The 27,928-nt window shown below is 40.3% G+C and overlaps 1 protein-coding gene across 8 annotated transcripts in view; it reads left to right on the top strand.

Annotated features, from left to right (window-relative positions):
- Positions 1-381: 381 nt before the first annotated feature.
- The window catches only part of LOC117508726 (heterogeneous nuclear ribonucleoprotein L-like), a 61,545-nt gene continuing 33,998 nt past the window's right edge, over positions 382-27,928 (top strand). For all 8 annotated transcript variants that reach the window (XM_034168547.1, XM_034168545.1, XM_034168546.1 and 5 more), the window contains exons 1-4: positions 382-539; positions 17,381-17,496; positions 25,615-25,852; positions 27,473-27,558. In XM_034168547.1, coding sequence (XP_034024438.1) covers positions 462-539; positions 17,381-17,496; positions 25,615-25,852; positions 27,473-27,558 — 518 coding nt within the window. In that variant the 5' untranslated portion in view covers positions 382-461. The remainder of the gene's footprint in view (positions 540-17,380; positions 17,497-25,614; positions 25,853-27,472; positions 27,559-27,928) is intronic.

The following is a 27,928-nucleotide window of genomic DNA, read 5'->3' as shown; positions in this document are numbered from 1 at the left end:
AAATACACAAACAAACAAACAAAAAAGTGATCAACAGTCTCAATTTCACATTCACAAAAGGTGCAATAATTCTCTTCAAAGTCAAAACCAAATCGAAGTCTCAGAAATTCTTTGGAAGGATATATGTCATTGATCATTTTGAAATGAACTTCCTTTATTTTTGGAGAGATAGGAAATTTTATATATTTACATCTTAATTTAGCTTTCGAAATCAGCTGACAGAGGCTGAAAAAGAAGACAGTGAAAAAAATTTATTTAAAAAAGAAGAAAGAAGACTCTTCGCTTATTGCACACCGATTGGCTATGAATCGTGTCGCAGATGGATTGATAGATGCCTCAACCTATCACAACGTGTGGCCGGGAGATTTGTGGGCGTGGACATGTGAGCCTCGGTTTTGTTGAACTTTTCCGTTCATTTCGGTTCGTCGTTTTAAACGCCAGCCTTTTCAAACCGGGACAGCATGGCGACCACAGCCAGCCGTTATTACAGCGAGGACGGCAGAGCTTCCAAAAGACAGAAAACCGAAGGAATGGCCACTGTGAGTGTGCTCGTCATCATTCTAATGAAAACGTTACGTTTTATAGGATACAGTCGCTTGTATTATCAGTGATCATTTGTTCATTCAGATTCCCGGATGAAAAATGGCACCACTCGGGTTATTTTTAAGGTTGATATACAGTTTTTCTGGAACAGTTTTTCACGTTCAGTTTGAACATGGCACGTGTAATCTTAATAAGGGCGTGTTTGAAAACGAAGCTGTGAAATACTTGTGGGGTTGTGTGTAATTATGAAGTTAAACGTTTTCGGGCCTACTAGTGCTTTGTTCTGCTGCCGGCTAACTAGCAATATGCTAGCCGCGGCCCGCGTGCCAGATGGAGAAACCGACTTTACGACAGATTTATTTAAATGTGGTTTTTCGTTTTAGTTTTCTTAGGCTTATTATATCGGTTAATTCGTAGAAAGTTAAACCATTTCACCTTGTAGTTATTCCTAAATATGCTTCTAAGTAGCTTCTGATTCAAATACAAACATGCCCAGTGACATGCGTGCAACGTTTGATGGCTAACAGGCTTCAAGAGAAATTTTTGACTTGCGAAAAAATTCATAACGGGAGGAATGTGCGCAATCTGCGCCAACCTCCCAGGCCAGATACTTAGCAAGCGTGGAAAAAAATGGCAACTAAGAGTGATAAGACAACAACCAGGTATGGGTTGCGCGGACTTTACCCGAGCGCCCGCTGGTGGCCGTTTTTGGCCGATGAAAACATCGCCAAAAGCAACACAAATGCATATAATTTGGTTAATTTTCAAAGTGATCAGACTCGTCAATAATCAGTTTTAATGTAGCCTACAATGGTTCATGTCAGGTCAGCTTGGCATATAAATCTCATCAGGCAATAAGCGAGATTGGCATTCTGATTGCGCCGTGGGCTCATGGGTAGGAAAAGGTCGGCTCGGGATAAACAAATGCAACGTGCCGCACGTGGGTGTGTTGCGAGGTGTGTGTCCTCATTGTGAATGTCATGAGAGAGACTGGTCACAGTCATGTCGAGTGAAAACGCAGACAAAGAAATCTCCTTGAAGGACTTTTCACGCTGGAAAGTAGGCCCTTTGAAAGATTACCTTTAAAAGCGGGAGCTAAAAGTTGCTGGGAAGAGGAAAAACGAGTTTGTCACGACATTTTGAGGAAAAGCACATTTCGTGTCAAAATAAAGCCATAAAATGTTTTAATTTTTTTTAAGTTAGTAGTTGTATATGATGAAATAAACAGAATGTGGAAACAAATTTTGACAAAAATTTGTATACGCTGGTTTTGCAGTGCTGAATTTTACTTACAGTACGTGCATGGTATAAATAACTGTGCTACATTTAAACATTTCAGTGATTATAAACACATTTTAATTGCATGAATAGAATTATTTGACACGCACCTGAGCACTGGGTGTTCGGTCGCTGACCGGTGTCAGGAGCTCAGCACTCTCCTTTACAGGTATGACTGCTGTGGTAGTTGGGGCTGGCTGCGCCTCTTGTGTGCTCTTCTGGATCCAGGTAGATTAGTCCATTTAATATTAACTTTGGTGACCTGTTTCTTCATCTTGCAGTGTTCTTCCAATGTTTTGTTGATGAAATCCAAACGTAACGTGCAGAGGTCTTTACAGAGAAGCTCAACCTTGCGGACAAATTCACCAAGTCAAAAATATGGGATGAATTGAATGCATATATATGAACATCACACACTGGGAAACATGATAAAGCCTATACTACCAGTACCATGAATACACAGTGGTGGTTAGTGGTGTAATTTACAGCATACAAACCTCGAAATATACGGCTGTATATAATCTGTATACCGTCGAATCAGCCACCAAGGGCCTTTGCACATCCACAATGTTATTAATTTGCACAGACGATAAAAAAAATAATCAGGCGAAACTCATAAAAGCAACGATTCCACAGTTTTAAACCGATTCAACAGTGCTTCACCATTGACAAACAATGTTTGTTTATCCCGAGCTGCCACTACCGGAAGTTCAACTCGCACATGCGCACTTGTAACGCAAATCTGGCTTATTTGCCCTGTTGAGGGTTGAAATCTCGCAAAATTTCAGAGACGTTGCCGCTCTGCGAGATGTCAATAACTGAGAAATGCATTTAAACGCTCTGATAAGGCTGCAATTTAACCTCTGCACACGGGCAACAGCATTAACATTGTAAAGTAAAATTCTTTGGATGTTCTGCCTAAAACTCCTGTGACTATATTATCTAGGTGTTTAGATGTTATTGTTTGTTTTTATGTAAACATACGAGAACCTCAGGTTGCTTCTGTTACTTTCAGTGGGAAATGCTGTGACCTGCTATCGCTTCCTGTTCATGTCATTATGGGGGAAAGTGAAGTTTTCTCTTTAACGCCCTGCTTATTGTCCTTAAACACTGTTTGTGCTCTTTGTTCCAGAGTTAATATATGTGTGTGTATGTCTGTATATGTGTGTGTGTGTATATGTGTATATATATATATATATATATATATGTGTGTGTGTGTATGATGTTTGTAATTCGGTTTGCGTTGATTAAATTCTGTGCAGGTTGAAGGTGGCAGACACAGAATATTAATTTTAGTAAGTGTTCAGGAGTCTTATGCATGCAGTCTCTTATAAATGTTATGAAAGGCATAAAAAATTACATTTTGGTAGTATAATGTTCATTTGCAGTTGTCATGATGTGGTTTCTCTATGTTGTTTTGATTGCAGTGCGCAAGGGATTATGCGATAGCTCAATGGGGAAAATGATGACTATCAGCTGGCTGTTATGCCGCGTTCACACCGGGCGCGAACAGATGCCACAAATTCGCGTTGGTCGCGTGGTGACGGACGCTCCATCATCGCCTGGTGTGTCGCTCTGCTTTCGCTGTGAAAATTCGCCCCAGTGCGTCATCAAATAGGAGGAGCTTCCATTCGGCTTGCCGGCTCCGGTTGCCAGTCAAGTTAACATGACGGACCTTGGATCACTCGGAGCGAGTTGTTGTGGAAAGCTGACAAACGTCATGAGACGTTCCCAATTCGGGGAGTATCATTATTTGCTGCAGGAGCTGCATCTGGATGATGGCTGCTTTCAGTGGTCCTTCCGCCTCTGCAGGACCCAGTTTGAGGACCTCCTGTCCCGTTCACGCGCGGACATGTTAACATACGAGGGCTGTCCATAAAGTATAGGTCCTTTTTATTTTTTTCAAAAACTATATGGATTTCATTCATATGTTTTTACGTCAGACATGCTTGAACCCTCGTGTGCATGCGTGAGTTTTTCCACGCCTGTCGGTGACGTCATTCGCCTGTGAGCACTCCTTGTGGGAGGAGTCGTCCAGCCCCTCGTCGGAATTCCTTTGTCTGAGAAGTTGCTGAGAGACTGGCGCTTTGTTTGATCAAAATTTTTTCTAAACCTGTGAGACACATCGAAGTGGACACGGTTCGAAAAATTAAGCTGCGACGCTCTGCCACAGGAAAAACACCTCCGTTGGAAGCCTTAAGGACAAGTTGGAACATGTCCAGCTGTTAAACAATTTCACTCCACTGAAAGCCATCAAAAGCCACCTGGATTTTACAAATGGTTATCAACACGGAGGTGTTTTTCCTGTGCTGCCGCACCGCGCCGGCTGCGTCCCAACGCGCGGACCCGTCCGCACGTCTTTCATTAAAAAAATCTCCTTTAACAGTGGAATATCCGGATAAACTCAGTGGAAAAACTCACGCAGTCACCATTTGCTTTAGTCGAGTGAGTATATGAGAACTTGTTTAACAGCTGGACATGTTCCAACTTGTCCTTAAGGCTTCCAACGGAGATGTTTTTCCTGTGGCGGAGCGTCGCGGCGGCTGCGAGCCGATGCTGCAATCCGCCCGCACGTCTTTCATTAAAAAATCTCCTTTAACAGTGGAATATCCGGATAAAATGCTGAAACCGACTTCTTCTGAACTTCTCTGTTCTCTCACGACGTCCTGGATCAATAGAGCCTGAAATGTGGAGGTTTTCAGCTTGAAACAGGCTGACGACGGCGCCTGGGAGCGCTGCACGACGTCTCACTCCGTGGGAAGTCCTTAAAGCAACAGTATCACCTCAAAATCTCTCATCAGCCGTTAAAATTTTCTTCAAAAACCAGCTTAATTTTTCGAACCGTGTCCACTTCGATGTGTCTCACAAGTTTAGAAAAAATTTTGATCAAACAAAGCGCCAGTCTCTCAGCAACTTCTCAGACAAAGGAATTCTGACGAGGGGCTGGATGACTCCTCCCACAAGGAGTGCTCACAGGCGAATGACGTCACCGACAGGCGTGGAAAAACTCACGCATGCGCACGAGGGTTCAAGCATGTCTGACGTAAAAACATATGAATGAAATCCATATAGTTTTTGAAAAAAATAAAAAGGACCTATACTTTATGGACAGCCCTCGTAAAAAAAAAAAAAAAAAACCTCGCTCCCCCTGCTGCGGGGCTGCTGCTCGCTCCAAAACCTCTGTCATAATTGTGTTTAGAAACCAGTCACCATTTGCTTTATTATACATCTGTGTAGTTAATAAAAAAACAAAAAAAAAAACAACCTCCGCTGCTGGCTGTGGGGCTGCTCCTCGCTCTTCCCCAAAAAACTCTGACATAATTGTGTTTAGAAACCAGTCATTATACATCTGTGTAGTTAATTAATAAAATAATCTTCACAGGTGATTCGCGCATGCATGTAAAGAATTAAAAAAAAAAAAAAAAAAAAACCTTCACTCCCCCTGCTGCTCGCTCCAAAAACTCTGTCGTAATTGTGAAATAAAGGACAAAAGGGACATAAGTCCTGCTCACAGGCTGGCTACCAGAGACAGGACATGTTCACATCCAACTCAGTCAAACTCCAGAAATCTCCACGTCACTACATATTCAGTCCCTGATTGATCATCGCAGTGCAACAAGACGAAAAAGTTCAGATTTTTCAACTTGCATCAAATTCCCAAATCCGATGCCAACTGATTTTCGCAAAATAGCCGTATCAACGTCCGATACTGAGTATCAGCTCGGGACATCCCTAGTATAAATCTCATCGTTCCAGGCAATAAGAGCTATCAGCTAGCTGTTAGAAGCAAGCTAGAGACAAAACCAAACCTGCTGAGTTCAAGACAAGCAATGCAGCCCAAGCATGTTTTTATTGTGTGGCCAGTTGTGGAGAACAAATTCTTGCCTTCAGATTCACCACTTCGCTGGAAGTGACGTGTACCCACCCCATCCCATAAGGCAACACTAGAAGACGTGTTGCATTTCCTGACCTCTGGAAGCAAGGACCCACCCTTGTTTGCAGGACTTGACAAGGCCACGAGGAAGAAACATCTTTAACTTTTATGACTTCTACATGGACATGAAATATTCATGTGGAGGAAAATGTAAACATTTAACATGCTTGTAGAAGTCAATGATGTAAAAAATGTGCATTGTTTTTCCTGACATAAACTGTCAATATACCAGAAAAGTTGGAAAGATAGATTTCAGTCTGAATTAATAACCTCAAAGCGAATCGCTGATTTAAATGAAATGACACCTCTTTCCAAACATTGTAATGCAGACAACAAATTATAACCGACCACCCACCTTATTCCCCAGGTCTTGCACCGAATGCAAAAGTGCATTAACTTGGGGGCACTTTGAAGGGGACAATGAGTAAGTTCTTTGTACGTTTTGTTATGAAACCATTTTGAAGAAAAAGTCTTCTTTCTTTTTTGTCACACCTGTAATTTCTCCCAGTTCTTTATGTAATTTACTGCCCTTTACAAAGAACCAGATCAATATAGGCCATTCCTCATTTTGATTTATTGATGGTCACGTTGAAAACAGGCCTGGGTCTTCACAGACGGCATCTATCTTGTGAAAAGGCCACAAACGTGGCTTGCACAACACTTTTATACAGTTTAGGCATTATAGTGGGTGTGGTTTAGTCTACATGTTACTGGCTCTCACAAATAGGGGGATCCATCCCTGTATCTGAAACTTGCACATGCGTGATGGAAGTGAAACTTAAAGTGGATATGACACTTAAAGACAACATAGTCTTATTACATGTAACAAAGGTTATATAATTTGGTCAACCTAAGCGTTTTGGGAAAATGTACGTGATTATCCCGTTATATATAACATTTGAACGTCCCGCCACTGAAAAATGTGCACGCCCCGTGACCAGCTTCCCGCTGAGCACCAAGCCTGAAATACGTCACTACGTGTAGACCGTATCGGCTTGCGTGCCTGGCGGCCGTTGTTTACACTTTTTTTAGCGGCAGAAACTTTGATTAAACACAGCTCTCAGGGACTTGTTTGTCGATATGCCTGACCAGTGTGTCACAGCATATTGCACAAACACAAGGGCGAAAGGTTTTAACCTTTTCAGGTCCAGGCAGATTGATCGAAAGCCGTGGTGTTGTGTGATGCACGAAATGTCCGGCTGCCGCTCGCTCCGCTCGCACACCCGCATTTGCTCCCGACAGCAGACACTTTCCTCTACCATCTCCATGTTCTTGCACCACTCACAGGAACACCTAAAATGTCAACCCCAAATAATATGTTCACAATAATCTTGAAATGGTCAAGGAACTTATGTAGTAAACACAGCGGCGGCATGTAAACACGGCGGTGGCATGTTCAGTGTTGTTTTCGCTGATCTTTTTCGAAACTTTCACCGTTTATTTCCTATTCTTTCATGAAAATAACGTAACTAAACACGGATGAATGCAATGCCAGGCACTCAAACGGCAAAAACCCGAAGTTAATGACGGTGGTCCGCAAGTAGTAGCTACACTATCACGGCTCTGGAACAGTAACAAAGGCAGTAAACAGACGCTCAAATCGAAAATGCTATACAGTAATTAGAGTGTTATAAACAGCAGCAACAAAAATCAAAGCCTACCTTCCCATTCCATTTTCTGCAGCCTTTCAAAATCCATCGGAATTGGTACGTCTCTTGCTTCTGCTTCGGCTCCGCCATAAACAGCGTCGGCATTATTTTTGCTGCCAGAATGCTCCTGGTTTGAATGTTTGTCCGAAAGATACGGCCCCAATCTGTATGGTCTAATCACTGCTGCAACATCCTCAGGATCCAAGTCAGAAATAATCCACACTTGAAGAGGAGTCAGAAAAGTTCTTGATCTCGTCACTGTCCATGCTGAGGTCCATCTGTTCCTGTTGTTAATCTAACAGACAAAGACGGGACTCTACACGCTGTGATGTCACGGCATCACGTGACCTCTGATGGAACACTACCAGCGCGCTTTCCAAGAAACACACTTTTGAGAAACTGTACAAACTTTATTTCTCAGTGATAATCACCATGAACCATCCCTTAGTTATGCTGCTATAGACTTAGACTGCCTGGGGGTTCCCATGATGCACTGAGTATTTCTTTTTGTTTTTGCTCTGTATGCACCACTCTGCATTTACTCATTAGTGATTGATCTCTGCTCTCTTCCACTGCATGTCTTTTTCCTGATTCTCTCCCCTCAGCCCCAACCAGTCCCAGCAGAAGACTGCCCCTCCCTGGGCCTGGTTCTGTTGGTTTCTTCCTGTTAAAAGGGAGTTTTTCCTTCCCACTGTCGCCAAGTGCTTGCTCACAGGGGTCGTTTTGACCGTTGGGGTTTTTCTTTAATTATTGTCAGGCTTTTGCCTTACAATATAAAGCGCCTTGGGGCAACTGTTTGTTGTGTTTTGGCGCTATATAAATAAAATTGATTTGATTTGATAATAATTAAAACTACTTTCAACTTACTATACTGTATGTATATTTTGATATTTATATCAGGTTTACCTAATTTTTTAGGTGTCATATCCCCTTTAACTCTTATGTTTAAACTTTAAATCAGGTCTCAGAAACTTCCAATCAAATAACAAAGGCAAATACTTGATCACTAACATAAAATAAGGAATCAGCACTGACATTATCTGACACACCTCACAGATCTATTTTACATTTCTATATGCTTAAAAATTTATTATTTTACATTGTATTGTTTTATGATTTGTTTGAGCAGTTTTAACTGCTGTAAGTTGTGTAATAAAGGCAAAGATACTTGATCCATTTGGTCTAGTTAATCCACCGACATAGTAAGTGGGTCATAATTTTAGTGCCTCCAAAAACCGAGGTCCATCTGTTAGCTTGTCAGTAATTTTTTGAAGATGAGTTGGTGGGGTGGGAGTAGGGATGGGTATTGATAAGGTTTTATCTATCGATGCCATTATCGATTCTGCTTATCGAGCCGATTCCTTATCGATTCCCTTATCGATACCTCGTGAATTTTGTACTAAAAGTAGGCTTTACAGGTTTTCTATGTATTTCCTTGAGTCTTAAAGTAAATAAATATGAAATTAGTCACTGTATCCTTGATCTCTGGACATAAATAAAAATAAACAAAACTGTGTTTCGCTTTGAAGTTATTAATTCAGACTGAATTCTATCTTTCTATCTTGACTTGTCAGAGAGCCGCGCAACGTTTGGAACTGTGTGAACAGAACAGAGGATGATTCTCGTTTCTTTCTCGCAGCAAGACAGGAGTCCCAGTTAGTAACTTTAATCCGCACAAAAGTGAATCACAACTCATATTCAGGAATGAAAGTGGTGAAAAACAAAAAAAGCTGAAACCCAAAATTACCCCCAACACCACCTGCACGAAAATGTTTGAATTCTAGAAGCTCTGAAATGCAATCTGGGACTATTCCAGACAATAAACTGGAGTGAGTGCTGAATCCATTTAGGTGAGAGAAAAAAAAACATTCCTTATTCACATTCATTCCAGTAGTATTCTGCTCTTACTAGGATGCAGCAGTTTGGCAGATAGTTCTGGAGGAAATCACTGAAGAAATTAACAAACTGAAAATATGGTTTGACCGAAACAAACTGTCATTAAACTTAAGTAAGACAGGGATGAAATGGAGGTGTGAGAGTCACTAGGTGTTCACAGGAAACATTTATTTCTGTATGTATTTATTTATTTATGTTAGTTGCTATTATATATTTTCTGTTGTGTTTCTATTGAGGTTCTTTTTGTCTCTTTCTCTAAAATTGTATATAATAATCATTAGATTATTAATATATAAGCAAAAATAAATTTAAGGAATATTACCATTTGAAAACAAATGCACCCGAACGTGATGACAGCTGCAATTACTAAATGCTAACTTTTAACATTGAAAATGCCATAGACATGCTAGCGCGTTAGCATGGCTCCCGTTTTTAAGTTATAAAATACATCTATCAACTGTTTCAGAAGACCATAACAGGTCGGTTTAACATAGAAAAGGTAAATAATACTCAGACGTATGCTCTTTAGGGTTTTAGCGGGGGAAAATTAAGCGAAAGAAAATCGACCAAAGCATTGTTTCAATCTGCTAACCACGCTTCGATTGGTTCAAGGTTCAAAGCAAAGCCGCGCTGCAGAAAAGTTGATTAAGGACCCGCTGCAGGGTCTGTAATCAATGTAGAGAAATGATAATTTTCCTGACAAACACCCGCCAAAACAACGGCCACTCTGAAGGACCGATAACAGAATCGCTAAGCACAAAGCTTATTGATGTTGGTGGATCGAATCATTTCTTAACGATACCCGAAATGAACCGGTTCTCGATACCCATCCCTAGGTGGGAGTGAAGTTCAGACTTCAATCAATCAATCAATCAATTTTTTTTATATAGCGCCAAATCACAACAAACAGTTGCCCCAAGGCGCTTTATATTGTAAGGCAAGGCCATACAATAATTATGTAAAACCCCAACGGACAAAACGACCCCCTGTGAGCAAGCACTTGGCTACAGTGGGAAGGAAAAACTCCCTTTTAACAGGAAGAAACCTCCAGCAGAACCAGGCTCAGGGAGGGGCAGTCTTCTGCTGGGACTGGTTGGGGCTGAGGGAGAGAACCAGGAAAAAGACATGCTGTGGAGGGGAGCAGAGATCGATCACTAATGATTAAATGCAGAGTGGTGCATACAGAGCAAAAAGAGAAAGAAACGGTGCATCATGGGAACCCCCCAGCAGTCTACGTCTATAGCAGCATAACTAAGGGATGGTTCAGGGTCACCTGATCCAGCCCTAACTATAAGCTTTAGCAAAAAGGAAAGTTTTAAGCCTAATCTTAAAAGTAGAGAGGGTGTCTGTCTCCCTGATCTGAATTGGGAGCTGGTTCCACAGGAGAGGAGCCTGAAAGCTGAAGGCTCTGCCTCCCATTCTACTCTTACAAACCCTAGGAACTACAAGTAAGCCTGCAGTCTGAGAGCGAAGCGCTCTATTGGGGTGATATGGTACTACGAGGTCCCTAAGATAAGATGGGACCTGATTATTCAAAACCTTATAAGTAAGAAGAAGAATTTTAAATTATATTCTAGAGTTAACAGGAAGCCAATGAAGAGAGGCCAATATGGGTGAGATATGCTCTCTCCTTCTAGTCCCCGTCAGTACTCTAGCTGCAGCATTTTGAATTAACTGAAGGCTTTTTAGGGAACTTTTAGGACAACCTGATAATAATGAATTACAATAGTCCAGCCTAGAGGAAATAAATGCATGAATTAGTTTTTCAGCATCACTCTGAGACAAGACATTTCTGATTTTAGAGATATTGCGTAAATGCAAAAAAGCAGTCCTACATATTTGTTTAATATGCGCTTTGAATGACATATCCTGATCAAAAATGACTCCAAGATTTCTCACAGTATTACTAGAGGTCAGGGTAATGCCATCCAGAGTAAGGATCTGGTTAGACACCATGTTTCTAAGATTTGTGGGGCCAAGTACAATAACTTCAGTTTTATTTGAGTTTAAAAGCAGGAAATTAGAGGTCATCCATGTCTTTATGTCTGTAAGACAATCCTGCAGTTTAGCTAATTGGTGTGTGTCCTCTGGCTTCATGGATAGATAAAGCTGGGTATCATCTGCGTAACAGTGAAAATTTAAGCAATACCGTCTAATAATACTGCCTAAGGGAAGCATGTATAAAGTGAATAAAATTGGTCCTAGCACAGAACCTTGTGGAACTCCATAATTAACTTTAGTCTGTGAAGAAGATTCCCCATTTACATGAACAAATTGTAATCTATTAGACAAATATGATTCAAACCACCGCAGCGCAGTGCCTTTAATACCTATGGCATGCTCTAATCTCTGTAATAAAATTTTATGGTCAACAGTATCAAAAGCAGCACTGAGGTCTAACAGAACAAGCACAGAGATGAGTCCACTGTCCGAAGCCATAAGAAGATCATTTGTAACCTTCACTAATGCTGTTTCTGTACTATGATGAATTCTGAAACCTGACTGAAACTCTTCAAATAGACCATTCCTCTGCAGATGATCAGTTAGCTGTTTTACAACTACCCTTTCAAGAATTTTTGAGAGAAAAGGAAGGTTGGAGATTGGCCTATAATTAGCTAAGATAGCTGGGTCAAGTGATGGCTTTTTAAGTAATGGTTTAATTACTGCCACCTTAAAAGCCTGTGGTACATAGCCAACTAACAAAGATAGATTGATCATATTTAAGATCGAAGCATTAAATAATGGTAGGGCTTCCTTGAGCAGCCTGGTAGGAATGGGGTCTAATAAACATGTTGATGGTTTGGATGAAGTAACTAATGAAAATAACTCAGACAGAACAATCGGAGAGAAAGAGTCTAACCAAATACCGGCATCACTGAAAGCAGCCAAAGATAACGATACATCTTTGGGATGGTTATGAGTAATTTTTTCTCTAATAGTTAAAATTTTGTTAGCAAAGAAAGTCATGAAGTCATTACTAGTTAAAGTTAATGGAATACTCAGCTCAATAGAGCTCTGACTCTTTGTCAGCCTGGCTACAGTGCTGAAAAGAAACCTGGGGTTGTTCTTATTTTCTTCAATTAGTGATGAGTAGAAAGATGTCCTAGCTTTACGGAGGGCTTTTTTATAGAGCAACAGACTCTTTTTCCAGGCTAAGTGAAGATCTTCTAAATTAGTGAGACGCCATTTCCTCTCCAACTTACAGGTTATCTGCTTTAAGCTACGAGTTTGTGAGTTATACCACGGAGTCAGGCACTTCTGATTTAAAGCTGTCTTTTTTAGAGGAGCTACAGCATCCAAAGTTGTCTTCAATGAGGATGTAAAACTATTGACGAGATACTCTATCTCACTTACAGAGTTTAGGTAGCTACTCTGCACTGTGTTGGTATATGGCATTAGAGAACATAAAGAAGGAATCATATCCTTAAACCTAGTTACAGCGCTTTCTGAAAGACCTCTAGTGTAATGAAACTTATTCCCCACTGCTGGGTAGTCCATCAGAGTAAATGTTATTAAGAAATGATCAGACAGAAGGGAGTTTTCAGGGAATACTGTTAAGTCTTCTATTTCCATACCATAAGTCAGAACAAGATCTAAGATATGATTAAAGTGGTGGGTGGACTCATTTACGCTTTGAGCAAAGCCGATAGAGTCTAATAATAGATTAAATGCAGTGTTGAGGCTGTCATTCTCAGCATCTGTGTGGATGTTAAAATCGCCCACTATAATTATCTTATCTGAGCTAAGCACTAAGTCAGACAAAAGGTCTGAAAATTCACAGAGAAACTCACAGTAACGACCAGGTGGACGATAGATAATAACAAATAAAACTGGTTTTTGGGACTTCCAATTTGGATGGACAAGACTAAGAGTCAAGCTTTCAAATGAATTAAAGCTCTGTCTGGGTTTTTGATTAATTAATAAGCTGGAATGGAAGATTGCTGCTAATCCTCCGCCCCGGCCCGTGCTACGAGCATTCTGACAGTTAGTGTGACTCGGGGGTGTTGACTCATTTAAACTAACATATTCATCCTGCTGTAACCAGGTTTCTGTAAGGCAGAATAAATCAATATGTTGATCAATTATTATATCATTTACCAACAGGGACTTAGAAGAGAGAGACCTAATGTTTAATAGACCACATTTAACTGTTTTAGACTGTGTTGCAGTTGAAGGTGCTATATTATTTTTTCTTTTTGAATTTTTATGCTTAAATAGATTTTTGCTGGTTATTGGTAGTCTGGGAGCAGGCACCGTCTCTACGGGGATGGGGTAATGAGGGGATGGCAGGGGGAGAGAAGCTGCAGAGAGGTGTGTAAGACTACAACTCTGCTTCCTGGTCCCAACCCTGGATAGTCACGGTTTGGAGGATTTAAGAAAATTGGCCAGATTTCTAGAAATGAGAGCTGCTCCATCCAAAGTGGGATGGATGCCGTCTCTCCTAACAAGACCAGGTTTTCCCCAGAAGCTTTGCCAATTATCTATGAAGCCCACCTCATTTTTTGGACACCACTCAGACAGCCAGCAATTCAAGGAGAACATGCGACTAAACATGTCACTCCCGGTCTGATTGGGGAGGGGCCCAGAGAAAACTACAGAGTCCGACATTGTTTTTGCAAAGTTACACACCGATTTAATGTTAATTTTAGTGACCTCCGATTGGCGTAACCGGGTGTCATTACTGCCGATGTGAATTACAATCTTACCAAATTTACGCTTAGTCTTAGCCAGCAGTTTCAAATTTCCTTCAATGTCGCCTGCTCTGGCCCCCGGAAGACAATTGACTATGGTTGCTGGTGTCGCTAACTTCACATTTCGCAAAACAGAGTCGCCAATAACCAGAGTTTGATCCTCGGCGGGTGTGTCGTCGAGTGGGGAAAAACAGTTAGAGATGTGAACGGGTTGGCGGTGTACACGGGCTTCTGTTTAGGACTACGCTTCCTCCTCACAGTCACCCAGTCAGCCTGCTTTCCCGGCTGCTCGGGATCTGCCAGAGGGTAACTAACGGCGGCTAAGCTACCTTGACTTCACTTCATTCATTCTGCCCAGGTCACACAAGCTGTCACACACACCCCACTTCTTTATCTAGTCTAGATATGGGCTTATCCTGATGTACGTAGAGTAAGTGCTGCAGACATGGTGGCACCCACAGCAGCAAATTTTGTGCTTCATATCTGCTTTTCCAGGTCTCTGTAGAAAACCTATGGGTGACATCATTAACAATTTTCGTGTGTGTGTTTGTACTGGACTTTTGACATGTTGTACTTCTCTATTCTGAATTCTAGTTCTCGCATCTAGTTTTAAGGCACATATTGATTACGTGAGGGGAAAAGGCCTTAAAGCCTTAGCCCTGCTAAAGGTTGTGTCAAAAATGGATTGGGGTGCTGATCGCATTGTACGCCTCTATAGCTCTCTAGTTAGATCTAAACTGGATTATGGTTGCGCAGTTTATAGCTCTGCCCATAAGTCTTACCTTAAAGTTGAAACCAATTCGGAATCAAGGTCTCTGACTGTCTAGGTGCATTTCGTACCTCTCCTATGCAGTATCTTTATGTGGAGGCAAATTAATTACCATTACATTTAAGATACAAAAAGTTATCTCTACACTACACAATTAAACTAAAAAATAACTGTCACAATCCGACGTATGGTGGTACATTTATGCCACGATATTCTAATTTTTAATACTTGTAAGCTGTCAGCTGTTAAACCTTTTGGTTTACATAATAAAGACGCTGTATTGCGCATACTCAGTTCTACTAATATAGCTTCTTTCCACATTCCTAATATTCCACCTTGGATGCTCGTTAACCCAGTACTTGATTTATCATTAAGGCCATTTAAAAAGAGTTGTACCAGTGATTTAATCTTTTTGACTGAATTTGGAGAAATGAGGTATAAATACAGACATTATTGTGAGATCTATACAGATGGGTCGAAAGACCAGAATAAAGTAGGTACAGCTTGTGCAAGTGGCCCTCTTCAATGGCAAATTAGATTACCAGACAGTTCTTCTATTTATACAGCTGAGTTGTTTGCCCTGAAAATGGCTTTGGGTGTTATAGAGAACACTGCCCACAGACGTTTTGTTATTTATACAGACTCTCTGTCTAGTTTGACAGCTTTGCAGGGCAAAACATAAACATCCGTTTGTTGTTCAGCTTTTGGAAACTTTGTATAACATCAGTACATTAAGTAAGCAAGTAATATTTGCCTGGATACCTAGTCATACAGGCATTAAGGGGAATGAAAAAGCTGACAAGTTGGCAAAAGAAGCTCTTGCTATGGATGTTACAGAAATAAACTTACCCTACACGGTTCTAAAGCCAAAGATTAACAATTATTTTAGAAACATATGGCAAATGTTATGGAATCTGTATTCCAATAATAAACTTCATCAACATCAACCGCTCATTGAATCGCTTAATCTTCTACTGCTAGCTAAGGGACGGGAAGACATTCTGTTGACCCACGCTTGTATAGGTCATTCACACTTGACACATGCATATTTACTTGCAGCGGGCAACGTCTTATTGTTTACCGTGCAACTGCGTACTTACAGTGAAATATGTTCTGCTTGAATGTGTTGATTTTTACTCACATTTGGGTGAATTTTTATGACGTTCGTTATTTTAGTAATTGAGTATTCTATTGATTTATTCTGGCGATTAATCGAGTAATCGGATAAAAAGTACTTCTGCGTTTTTAAACATCAGTAGTCCAGGGCTCTCCCTAAGCAATGCCACAGTGTCACTGCGCCAAAGTGTTGGCATTTTGATGAAATGGCGATGGGATGTGGCTTTCTGTTTTGTTTTCTCCAACTTGTAAAATGTAACCATTTTTAAGGTTTTTTTTATTATTATTATTATTATTATAAAGGTTGATGGACTGGGTCCCTGCGTGATTTTTTTTTTTTTTTTATCCCTCTTTCTCTGCAATTCAGCAGATGCATTTCAGTTGGAGGTTGAACATGCAAGCCTCAGTCAGTTTTTTTAAATTATTATTTTATTTAAGTTACCATGTTTGTGAAGTGTTGTATGTTGCCCAAAAAAGCAAAAATTAAAAAGTCAAACACTCAGTGTGAGTCTGAGGGAAACACAGAAGAAAGAGTGGACTTCTGCTGTTTGTCAGTGTATCCGGGGACAGAGCTGTGACTCGCCCGGTCTGACAGCCCCTAGAGAGAGACAGCAGCCGGCCACCGGGTCATAGAGCAGACGGTGTGTTTTTTAAAAATAGACAAACACACTGCTTCGCTTTAAATGCACAGTAAGTCTATTTCAGATGATCAGCGTGGACCATCTTTCTCTTAAAAGGCTTTATTTTACTCTGTGTCACATTGGAAAGTGGTAGCTATCATTGCTAATTTGATTTGCTATTATGCACCAGTCTTCTTCTGTTGTTTTTTTTTTTCTCTGCGGACGTTGCAGCACCACACACAGGCCTGGCATATGTACTACAATGTTAAACGAAGCTTCGAGGCAAATTTTTTTTGTAATCGAATTATTTGAGTTACTCGATTAATCGTTTCAGCCCTAGTTCCTGATCTTAAGACATTGTTAAGCAATGTTTCACATTTCCGCATTATGAGTTTTCTGAGAGATTAATCTTTTTTATTAAATTTTAAGTTGGTACCTGTTCGAGTCCCATTCACAACAGTTATACCTTTGGGCAAGGTATTTTGTTCCAATTGCCTAGTCTTTCAGAGGAGACTTTCAGCCATCACGTCCCTGTAAGGGAGGGACACACCTTTTGTACACTAACAAACCTGCTTCGTTTGTCGTAAAGAGTTGGGATTTATCCCGGTGAAGTAGTCGCATTCCTAAACTATTGATAGCCTGCTGTTTAACCTGGAATGCATGGCATTGCAGTGAATTTTGTGTTTATTGTACCAGGTAAATATTTGAAAACTGTTTGACACTTATGACACTTATGTGTTGGTAGTGTCGTTAATTTCTTATCAATCAATCTTGTTCTCGCATCAAAGAAGGTACTGTGACTGTTTGGAATGTGATAACTGTTCCTTTTATGCACTAGCTGAATGTGTGTATTTTATTAAAATTATTTTATTGATTGTACTTAGGGATATGAAGATCCACACAAGACACCCCCATCTGTGGTGTTGCATGTACGGGGGCTGGTGGACGGTGTTACAGAGGCTGACCTGGTAGAGGCCTTGCAAGAGTTTGGAGCAATCAGGTACAGTATGTGATGACCAAAATTATTGTTAAGATTATATTAAATGTGTCCCTTTTGCCATGTGGACGACTTATGTTGTCCTTATTCAGGATTTGCGTTAAGGTTTGGCTCCTTGAGGTTAAACTGGTTTCCATGTACTCAAAAGAGAGGTGTGTGTGTGTGTGTGTGTGTGTGCGCGCAGTGCATCCAGAAACTATTCACAGCGCTTCACTTTTTCCACATTTTATGTTACAACCTTATCCCAAAATGGAGTAAGTTCATTTTTCCCCCCCTCAGAATTCTACTCGCAACACCCCTTAATGACAACATGAAAAAGTTGTTTTTTTTTTCTTTTCTTTTTTAAACATATTTGCAAAATAAAACAAGAAAAAAAACCACATACCCAAGTATTCACACCCTTTGCTCAATACTTTGTTGATGCACCTTTTGGCAGCAATTACAGTCATGTCTTCTTGAATGTGATGTCACAACCTTCGTTCACCTATCTTTGGGCAGTTTTGCCCATTCCTCTTTACAACACCCCAAGCTCCATCAGGTTGGATGGTCTGAGCTCTGGTTGGTCCACTCAAGGACATTCACGGAGTTGACCTGAAGTCACTCCTTTGATATCTTGGCTGTGTGCTTTGGGTCATTGTGCTGCTGAAAGATGAACCCTTGCCCCGGTCTGAGATCAAGAGTGCTCTGAAGCAGGTTTTCATCCTGGATGTCTGTACATTGCTGCATTCATCTTTCTCTCAATCCCTTTTCTCCCAGTTCCTGCAGTTGAAAAACAATCCAATAGCCAGTTGTGGGCACAGCTAACCAGAAAGTTAGCTTCAATAACTATTAATCTACGAACTGAAAAGTTATCTTTTATAACGCTAAACCGATAAACTGCTAAAAAATGTATTGGAAGTTACAGATAACTGATAACTTTTAGTATTGATTTCGATGTGGCCACATCAGATTACACTTTCAGCTACTGATGAACCAGTTTCACTTTAAGTGCCGCAGGGGCTGCTGGGTAATTTCAAAGATCGTCATTCCCAGGCAGGATCACAAACACAAAAAGAATGCGTGAAAAATCAATGAAAAAAAAAAAAAACCCCAAACACTGCCATCATCTTTCAAAAGCAGTAAAACACAGTATTAGAAGTCGCAGTTTATCTTGGTATTATATACACAATCATTTACGAACTAAAAGCTGCTGCTTCTTTTCACACGCTTTGAACTCTGCAGCTTACACAATCAAAATATGTCCATTCATACATTGATTGGCAGAGTAACAGACACGTAGTAATTATGAATTCTTACTTGTTAGTTTCGGTGGGATTGATTAAATTCTGAAGAAAAATGATAATCCACATAAAGCGTCCTGATTATCCTAAACTTTGAAGAAAAGTCCCTCTGTAACACAGCTACGTCATGAGATCTCCTCTCTCCCACCACGTCTTGGTGAGTAAATTATCCTGTCAGCCACAAAGAAATAAAATAATGTTACAGTTAGTCCGTTTTGTTTCTGTGTTGAGCGGACGGTCACACTGTGACATCCAAAGTGAACTTGAACTACACTACCCACAATGCTCCTTGCGTCGACCGGCCATTCACATCGTGTGCTTAATGATGATGTCATCAGCAAGCGACAGCCAGTCTGCCACAAACACATGACAGGGACTAAAATGTTTGATGATTTTTTTTTTTTTGGTTTACAAATGTTTTTGACCTTTTCTCACTTTACCACCAAAAAAAAAAAAAAAACAGTTTGCGGACTGAAACTTATTGGAGCTAAATTTATTGGAAGATAATTGGTCCACTGATAGTTGTAAAAGTTAACTGAATAGCTAATCTGCTAATTAAAACATTAGCTTTGATAATTATCGGTTAGCGGATTAGCTGAACAGCACCCACCACTGCCAGTAGCATGATGCTGCCACCACCATGCTTCAGATAGTAAAGTTACATAAAACTATAAATGGCTGTAAGCATAAAATCCTACAGGACAGTACAATTGAAAATTTCTATGTACAAATATAAGGTAAGAATATATTGATTGTTTTGCACGGTATGAATAAATATTGAGGTATTGTTTAAAGCAGAGCAGCAGTGACAGTGATACATACATTGTACCTTGTATTGATGGTTGGGTCCTTACATGTGAGAGTTCAGGGTAGTGATTTCTCTTGGAAAGAAACTGTTTTTCATTCTGTTTTTCCTTGCTTTGATGCAACTGTGGCGCCTGCCAGAGGGCAACGGGTCAAACAGCTGGGAGCCAGGATGTGAACTGTCCTTGATGATGATCTCAGCTCTGCTTAGGCAAGTGGTGTCGATGTCCATTGGGGAGGGGAGAGGGCCCAACAGTCCTCTGTGCCTCTTTGACTGTCCTCTGAAGCCTCGCTCTGTCTGCCTCCGTGCAGCTTCTGTACCATGTGAAAACACAATAAATCAATAGGCTCTCAATGGATATGTGGTAGAAGGCCAGGCTGTTTTTCCTGAGGACTCTCAGGAAGTGTAGCACTGCTAGGCCTTCTTTGTGACAGCTGAGATGTTGTCTGTCCAGGAGAGGTCATTGGAGATCTGGATTCCAAGGAACCTGAATGTGGACCAGTGGTGGGCCGTCAGGGCCAGCAGGGCCTTCTCTGCTTGTCCTGGAAAATGAAAAAAGAAAAAGTGTTAAATGTCTCAAACTATTTAGTTTGTAATGTATTTGTGTGATCTACAATTAAGTTGCTTATATTGGTATTACGAGGTCTATTAGAAAAGTATCCAACCTTATTATTTTTTCAAAAAACCATATGGATTTGAATCACGTGTGATTACATCAGACATGCTTGAACCCTCGTGGGCATGCGAGAGTTTCTTCACGCCTGTCAGTTACGTCATTCGCCTGTGGGCCGTCTTTGAGTGAGGAGTCGCCCACCCTCTCGTCGTTTTTTTCATTGTTTAGGAATGGCTCAGAGACTGCTGCATTGTTTGATCAAAAGTTTTTCAAAACTGTAAGGCACAACTGAGTGGACATCATTCGATAAATTCAGCTGGTTTTCTGTAAAAATTTTAACGGCTGAGAGATTTTGGTCTGTTAGTGTCGCCGTAAGGACGGCCCACAGTGCCTGACGGCGATCTGTGCTTCGAGGCGGCAGCGTCTCGCTGTTTCAAGTTGAAAACTTCCACATTTCAGGCTCTGTTGACCCAGGAAGTCGTCAGTGAACAGAGAACTTTCAGAAGAAGTCGGCATGAGGAGTTTATTCAGACATTCCATTGTTAACGGACATTTTGTAATGAAAGAACGTGCGGGCAGAGTTGCATGTCGGGCCCGACCCGACCTCGGGGGGGGTCGCGACAGGAAAAACACCTCCGTTGGAAACCTTAACGGGCAAGTTGGAACATGCCCAAGCTGTTAAACAATTTCTCAGTTACTCACTTGTTGAAAGCCATCAAAAGCCGCCTGGATTTTACAAATGGTTTTCAACACGGAGGTGTTTTTCCTGTCGCGGCGCACACAGATTTGCCGAGCCGTCACAGAAACGACTCGGCGAACTTGCGCGCACGTCTTTCATTACAAAATGTCCTTAAACAGTGGAATGTCCGCCTAAAGTCCTCATGCCGGCCTGTTCTGAATCTTCTCTGTTCTCTCACGACGTCCTGGGTGAATTAAGCCTTAAATTATAATGGTGTCCTAAACACCTCTGTCAAGCTGTTCCTCTTCAGGACTTGCTGCACTGATTCAGCTGCCCTTTCGTTGAAAGGCCACAGATATGAGTGATGGCTGGCATGATTGACAGAATTATCAGCTAATCAAAATTTGACATACAGTAACGGTACCTCCCCTGGCCCTGCTGGGTACCATGAGCTTCCCCCTTGTATTTTCCCAGGGTGCTGCATGCAAACTTGATTTAAAAAAAAAAAATAATAATAATAATAATTATGGTAGCTTTATCAACTTTGGTTGACCTCATTGCTGATCTACTAAAATTGCCTTTTTCAAGGCTTCTTTCATGGATTAAAAAATGGAAACCCCAAACCTGGATTCAGCAGGCCAGTAAGAACCAAAGCTTTTTTTCTTCCCAAAATGAGATGTCCTGTGTTCTTTATGAATTACATTGATGCTGACGTGCAGCCGGCTGAGCTCTGCTCAGAAGTATGGAGTGACATTCATGCCATAAATGTCTGAAAGGAAATGTGTTTGACAAATCTACAGATTTTGTTTTTCTATTTATGTCCAGAGATCAAGGATCCAGTGACCAATTTCATATTTATTTACTTTAAGACTCAATAAAATGTTGTTGACATAGAAAACCTGTGAAGCCTACTTTTACTACACAGAAAATTCATAAGAGGTATTGATAAGGGAAATGATAAGGAATCTGGTCGATAAGCAGAATCTATAATCGCATCAGTATCGATTAAAATCTTTTCAATACCCATCCCTAGTCTGAACCTGATAATGGAGTAATCAAAGACACCAGGCATCTGTCTGGCGTGGAAGTATAAGCAGAAGGAGAAATTTGATGTTTTTGGCACTTGTACACAGCACCAGGTGTGCTGTTTTCTTTGTTGACTTGATCAGGGGTGACATCGCCGCATGTATAAGTACACTTGGGACTAAATAAATTAATTATGATTGCAGACTTACATACTTACAGTAGTATTTACTAGTGATAATGTCCGTCATTAACTTTATTGAATTTTATGTACACTGCTGCGGGATTGTGGAAGAAAACTCAGCTGACTCACTTTTTTTGTCGGCCCACCGACAAAAAAAACATTTACTGACATTACTCATTTCGTCATTTCCATGACGAAATGAGTAATGTCTTAGTGGAACGTTTTTTAATTATTATTATTTTAGTATTTCTAATCATACCCTTGGTGTAATAGCGGGGGAAAAAACTGAGAAAGACGAGTTGAGATGGCTTGTTTACACAGCCAAGTGTATTGTACCCGGCTAAACTTGACCTTCAGCTGTGCATGGCACGTGACCTGTGATGTCGCGTGCAAAGCCTCTATACCTCTACTTTGTGCACCCTGTCATAAGATGTCTCTAAATCCACACACGCAGTGTAATGCCTTCTGACCTTCTCTGTCTACTTCTCCATCAGTGCTCTCACCTTTAATGTTCTTTCTCGGCATGAAACCATATTGCTGTTCACAGATCTTCCTGTTTTCAAAGCATAGCTTCTACTACTCTTTCCCATAACTTCATGCTGTGACTATTAACTTTATGCCACTGTAGTTACTGCAGCTCTGCACATCACCCTTGTTCTTAAACATCAGAACCAGCACACTTTGTATCCACTCCTCAGGCATCCTCTCACTTCCTAAGATTTTACTAAACAATCTGGTTAGAAACTCCACTACCATCTCTCTTAAACATTTCTATGTCTTCACTGGAATATCATCTGGACCAGCTGCCTTTCCATTCTTCATAGCTGCCCTCACTTCCTTACTCATCTCTTGTACTTCCTGATTTGCTCTCTGCATCATCAAGCCTTTGCTCTCTCTCATTTTTTTTTTCATTCATCAGCTCCTCAAAATATTCCCTCCACCTTCACAACACACTCTCCTCACTTCTCAGCACATTACCATCTGCATCCTTTATCACCCTAACCCTGAATTTTGCTCAACACTCTTCCTCCTTCAGCTTCCACCATCTGATCCTTTGTTGAACTCTCTCTCTCTCTTCTTCACCTCTAAAGTCATCCTACAAACTACCATCCTATGCTGTCTAACACTCTACTGCCACCAACTTCTCCAATTTCTTTTATCTTACATCTCCTACAAAGAATGTAGTCCACATGTGTGCAGCTTCCTCCACTCTTAGGTCACTCTGTGCGCTTCCCTTTTCCTAAAGTACAGGGATGAAGAAGCAATGGTTTTTGGCGGATTTCTGCTTTTTTATGCCATTTGGCTGGGTCATTTTTGAGATCAGTGATCAGTAGGAAGCGCAGGAAGCATTCAGTGCTGAATTTAGTGTTATTTAGTGTATTTTTTTTACCTGGGCAACTAATAAAGGGGTTCTCTGGGTTTTTGAGCGCGCTTCTTATTTTCTTAATTTCTCCCTGATGACTCTTAAATGGCATATGTCTTGAGTAGTACTTTTTATGTTAAACTGATCTGTTATGGTCTTCTGAAACAGTTGATGTATTTTATAACTCACAAATGGGAGCAATGCCAACGCTTTAGCATGTCTATGGCATTTTCAATGTTAAAGTTAGTTTTAGAGTCAAAAGTGTTACAAATTGTAATATTTGTTTATTTCTATTTATTAAAAGGTAAAACAGACAACATAAAGTTTGTTCAAAAAGCAGTGGGAAGAAGTCTAAACTTATCCAATCCCACCCCCTTCCATAAAAGTACTACTCTTAACAATCATAACAGTAATAGCAATAATAATAATAATAATAATAATAATAATGCTAAAAGGCAAAGACCAAGAGAACCTGATAAAACAAAAGGCAACAGAAAGATAAAACCAACTAACAATAAACATAAATATATAAATAAATGTTTCCTGTAAACACCTAGTAACTCTCATACCTCCACTTCATCCCTGTATCCTGTGAAAACACATTCTTTATATTTTAAGCTGTTGAATATTTGGATGCTCCGTTAACTCCTCACCACACTGTTCCACAGTCTCACCACATAATGAAATGCAGAATCTTGTTTGTACAGATTTTATTAATTTTAAAGTTGTTTTTCCCCTCTAAATTGAAATCTTCCCCTCTCGCTCCCTGAAAAAGTTTTTGGTTGTTTTTGGTAAAAGGGTTATTTTTTTGCTTTGTACAAGATCTATGCTGTGTGGAATTGTAGTATGTCTGTTAATTTTAATATTTTTGACTTTAAGAAGAGTGAGTGAGTATTGGCTTGATAGCGACATTATGAATGACCCATATTGCCGTTTTGTTGAAGAATAGTTGGTGATTTTATTGAACTCAAGTAGTTATTGCCCCAGATGTCTACACGGTAATTGAAATCCGGTAAGACAATGGAGCAGTATAGGATGCAAAGTGATTTGTGATCCAGAACATGTTTTGCTTTGTTTAGCACTGAAATGCTTATTGATAATTTGATGTGTGCTTTCCAAATGATTTTTCTCATCTTTTATTACCCCAAGAAATTTATTTACATTAACGCTTTTAATTTTGTTAGTTTTTTTTTTCTCAACAAAATGGGTGCTGCACTCATTGCAGTTTGTCTGGAAGAGCTCCAAATTGCATTTCAGAGCTTCTATAATTCAACCCCCCCATTACAAATTTTGGGTTTCAGCGCTTTTTTTTTTCACTACTTTCGTCCCTGAATGTAGGTATTCACCACAGCTGTGTCAATCCTTTTTGCAAAATCTATTGCCATGTGCACATCCATATTCTTATCCTTGATACCAGATCTACCCCATCGACCTTTGTTCTTTGTCCAACATGCCCATTGAAGTCCGCTCTTATTACCACTCTTTCATGCTTGGGCACACTCTCCACCACCTCATCTAACTCACTTCAGAAATCTTCTTTCTCTTTCATCTCACAAACCTACCTGTGGGACATATGCACTGATGATATTCATCATCCTTTCAATTTCCAACTCCCCTCTAATCACCCTGTCAGACGCTCACTTCACCTCCAACACACACTTAACGTACTCTTCCTTTTAAAATGATCCCAACACCATTTCTCTTCCTATCTACTCCATGATATAACAACTTGAACCCATTGCTGATGCTCCTGACCTTATTTCCTTTCCACTTGGTCTCTTCCACATGCAATATGTCTACCTTTTTCCTCTCCATCACGTCAGCCAGCTGTCTCCCTTTACCAGTCATACTCCAACATTCAGTGTCCAGACTCTCACTTCCACCCTTCTAGTTTTCTTCTTCTCCCACCATCTCTGGACACATTGTCCTCCTCCGCTTCTTCACACAGTAGTAGCCCAATTGCACTGGTGGCAGTCTTCGTTAAACCGGGCCTTGACTGATTTGTTATAGAAATTCAATTTCTACTCTGCATCTTTGTTTTTGGGTTGTTTTACGTTGGATGCCCTTTCTGACACAATGCTACTTATTTATCAGGGCTTGAGACCATCACTGAGTGTACTGCCTGCACAACACATGGCTGAGTTCACCTAATACCTTTTTTCGTCTTCTTGTAGCTATGTGGTGGTGATGCCAAATAAGCGCCAGGCCTTGGTGGAGTATGAAGACATGAATGGATCATCAACAGCTGTAACCTATGCTGCAGATAATCAAGTATACATTGCCGGCCACCCAGCTTTTATCAACTACTCTACCAGCCAGAAGATCTCCAGGCCAGGAGATTCTGATGACTCCAGAAGTGTTAATAATGTCCTCCTGCTCACCATTATGAATCCCATCTATCCCATTACCACGGTAACTTTACTCCTCTTACTGGTGTTTCTTATTAAAATGTTTTAGCAGTGGTCATTCTCTGATGCAACACGTACCACAAATGTCAATGTTACACAATGTTATTTTGAGACTCTTGGATGAAGATGTAAATGTGAAACTCTGGCCACAAAATTATGAATTTTGAAGGAATAAGATTTACTAGCATGTTGCCCATGGGGATCCACAGGCTCTAGATTGGGTGGTGATTATAAAATAGGTAGCTGACATTTTTGTGGCAAGGGTGGTAATAAATGAAGCAAAGCTTGTATAATGAGTTGGAATAGCGTGCTCGTCCAGAATGGTTTTAAAACCTTAGGCCTCAACAATTTTTAAAAAACTCAACACTTTTATTTCTGGTTAATTTACTGTTTTGTGTCATCCATGTATTTTAAACGTATTATATTATGTACTTGCATTGAACTTAAAATCACTCACGCTTTTAATATAAAGATGACTCCTGCTGGAATGGTGTGAGTGCAGAAAATAGTTGGCAGCACACATCTGCTGTAAGCAGATGGTTTTAATTTGACAAAGAAAGACAGTGGCTGAAGAAATTAAAACCACTACATGTTTCACTCATGGTAATAGCAACATGAGACTTACCTAAACTGGCTAAATAAATTGAGCTACAAAAACACAATAAATCAATAACACTAGCAGCACTGGTGAACTAACATGAACCACAAGAACATTTAAAAACTCAAAACTCCGAATTCCCATGGTGCATTGCAGCACAGCAGTCACTGTTTATTGGTTAGCTAAAATTGCTGATTTCTCCAAAAATATTTGCCCTATCAACGTTCCATTTTTGCAGCATTCATCTTTGACCGTAAATACATAAGCATGTTAAACGACAAATGTCAGCCCTCCCCGGTTTTTGCGTGATCGAAGCCATACAAACGGACCACTTGGCTATTATAATGTAGATTATCATTTGTGTTTTATGGCCTTTTGTTATTGTTTTTGATTACAACTTGAAAGTTACTTACATTCAGAATTGAGGTTGTTGTTGTGCGAAGACAAATTGGACAACATATTCACACCTTAAATATGAAGATGAACATATTACATAAACAATAAAATTGGTCCAGTTAACATAATTTTACACTAACCTTGTAATTAGTACAAATCAAAGGTGTGTGATTGATGTACATATTTTATCATAAGCACTTTTTAGTGCCTTTATGGGTTTTTACTGTTTTCTAGATGTATTATAATTTCAGTGTAGTATTTCGTGTGTGTGTGTGTATCAGTGATGAAAGTTTTCTAGAAATTACCAGAAATCCGGGTTTTTATTGACAAAAGATTGAGTTTGAGCAAAGACATAAATTTGGCTGTGAGTAATTGAAAATAATGTGACGCTCTGCTGAAGCTTATCAACAAGCATCATATCGTGGTGGGCGTAGCGTCTAACACCAATATCAAATATATAATCCTAAAATTGGTTGCATTGCTTACCTCAACAGAAGGGGGTGTAAGAGCCTGACCAGCTTGACACCCCCACCCCATTCGTGTGACGCGCTAATTATGTTTTATGGTGTTGATGTGGTGGAATTTGACATTTTGGTATTATTTGATTTTTAACTTGATTCATTTGCACAGGATGTTATCTACACTATCTGCAACAACTGTGGACCTGTCCAGAGAATTGTCATCTTCAGGAAAAATGGTGTTCAAGCAATGGTTGAATATCCTTTTTATGCAGCAACCACCCGATTGAATTCACAGAGGAAAACTGTTGCTGGTACAACACTGCACAGTATAATTAGAAACATGTGGTTGTTTCCATAAGTCGTCAACATTTCAGCTCATTTTACCAGCTTGTGTCCCTCTCATTTCATGATCTGTGTAAGATGATGAGATCTTTCCTCCTCTTTGGTGCAGCAGGAGGCATGGCCACACACCTCAGCCTGCTGTGTCTAAATCGAACAAAGAACAGCCAGTTGAAGCCAGTGATTGGATTATTTAACCCAGAAATTTTGGAAGCATTTTTCTTCAGAAAGATGAATCTAAAAGCGAAAGCATACCAATACGCGTTTGTGTTGCATCGCTGTCCCT

Source organism: Thalassophryne amazonica, chromosome 4 (genome assembly GCF_902500255.1).
Source record: "Thalassophryne amazonica chromosome 4, fThaAma1.1, whole genome shotgun sequence".
NCBI lineage: Eukaryota > Metazoa > Chordata > Actinopteri > Batrachoidiformes > Batrachoididae > Thalassophryne > Thalassophryne amazonica.
Note: the sequence above shows the minus strand (reverse complement) of the source record. Positions and strands in the feature narration are given on the sequence as shown.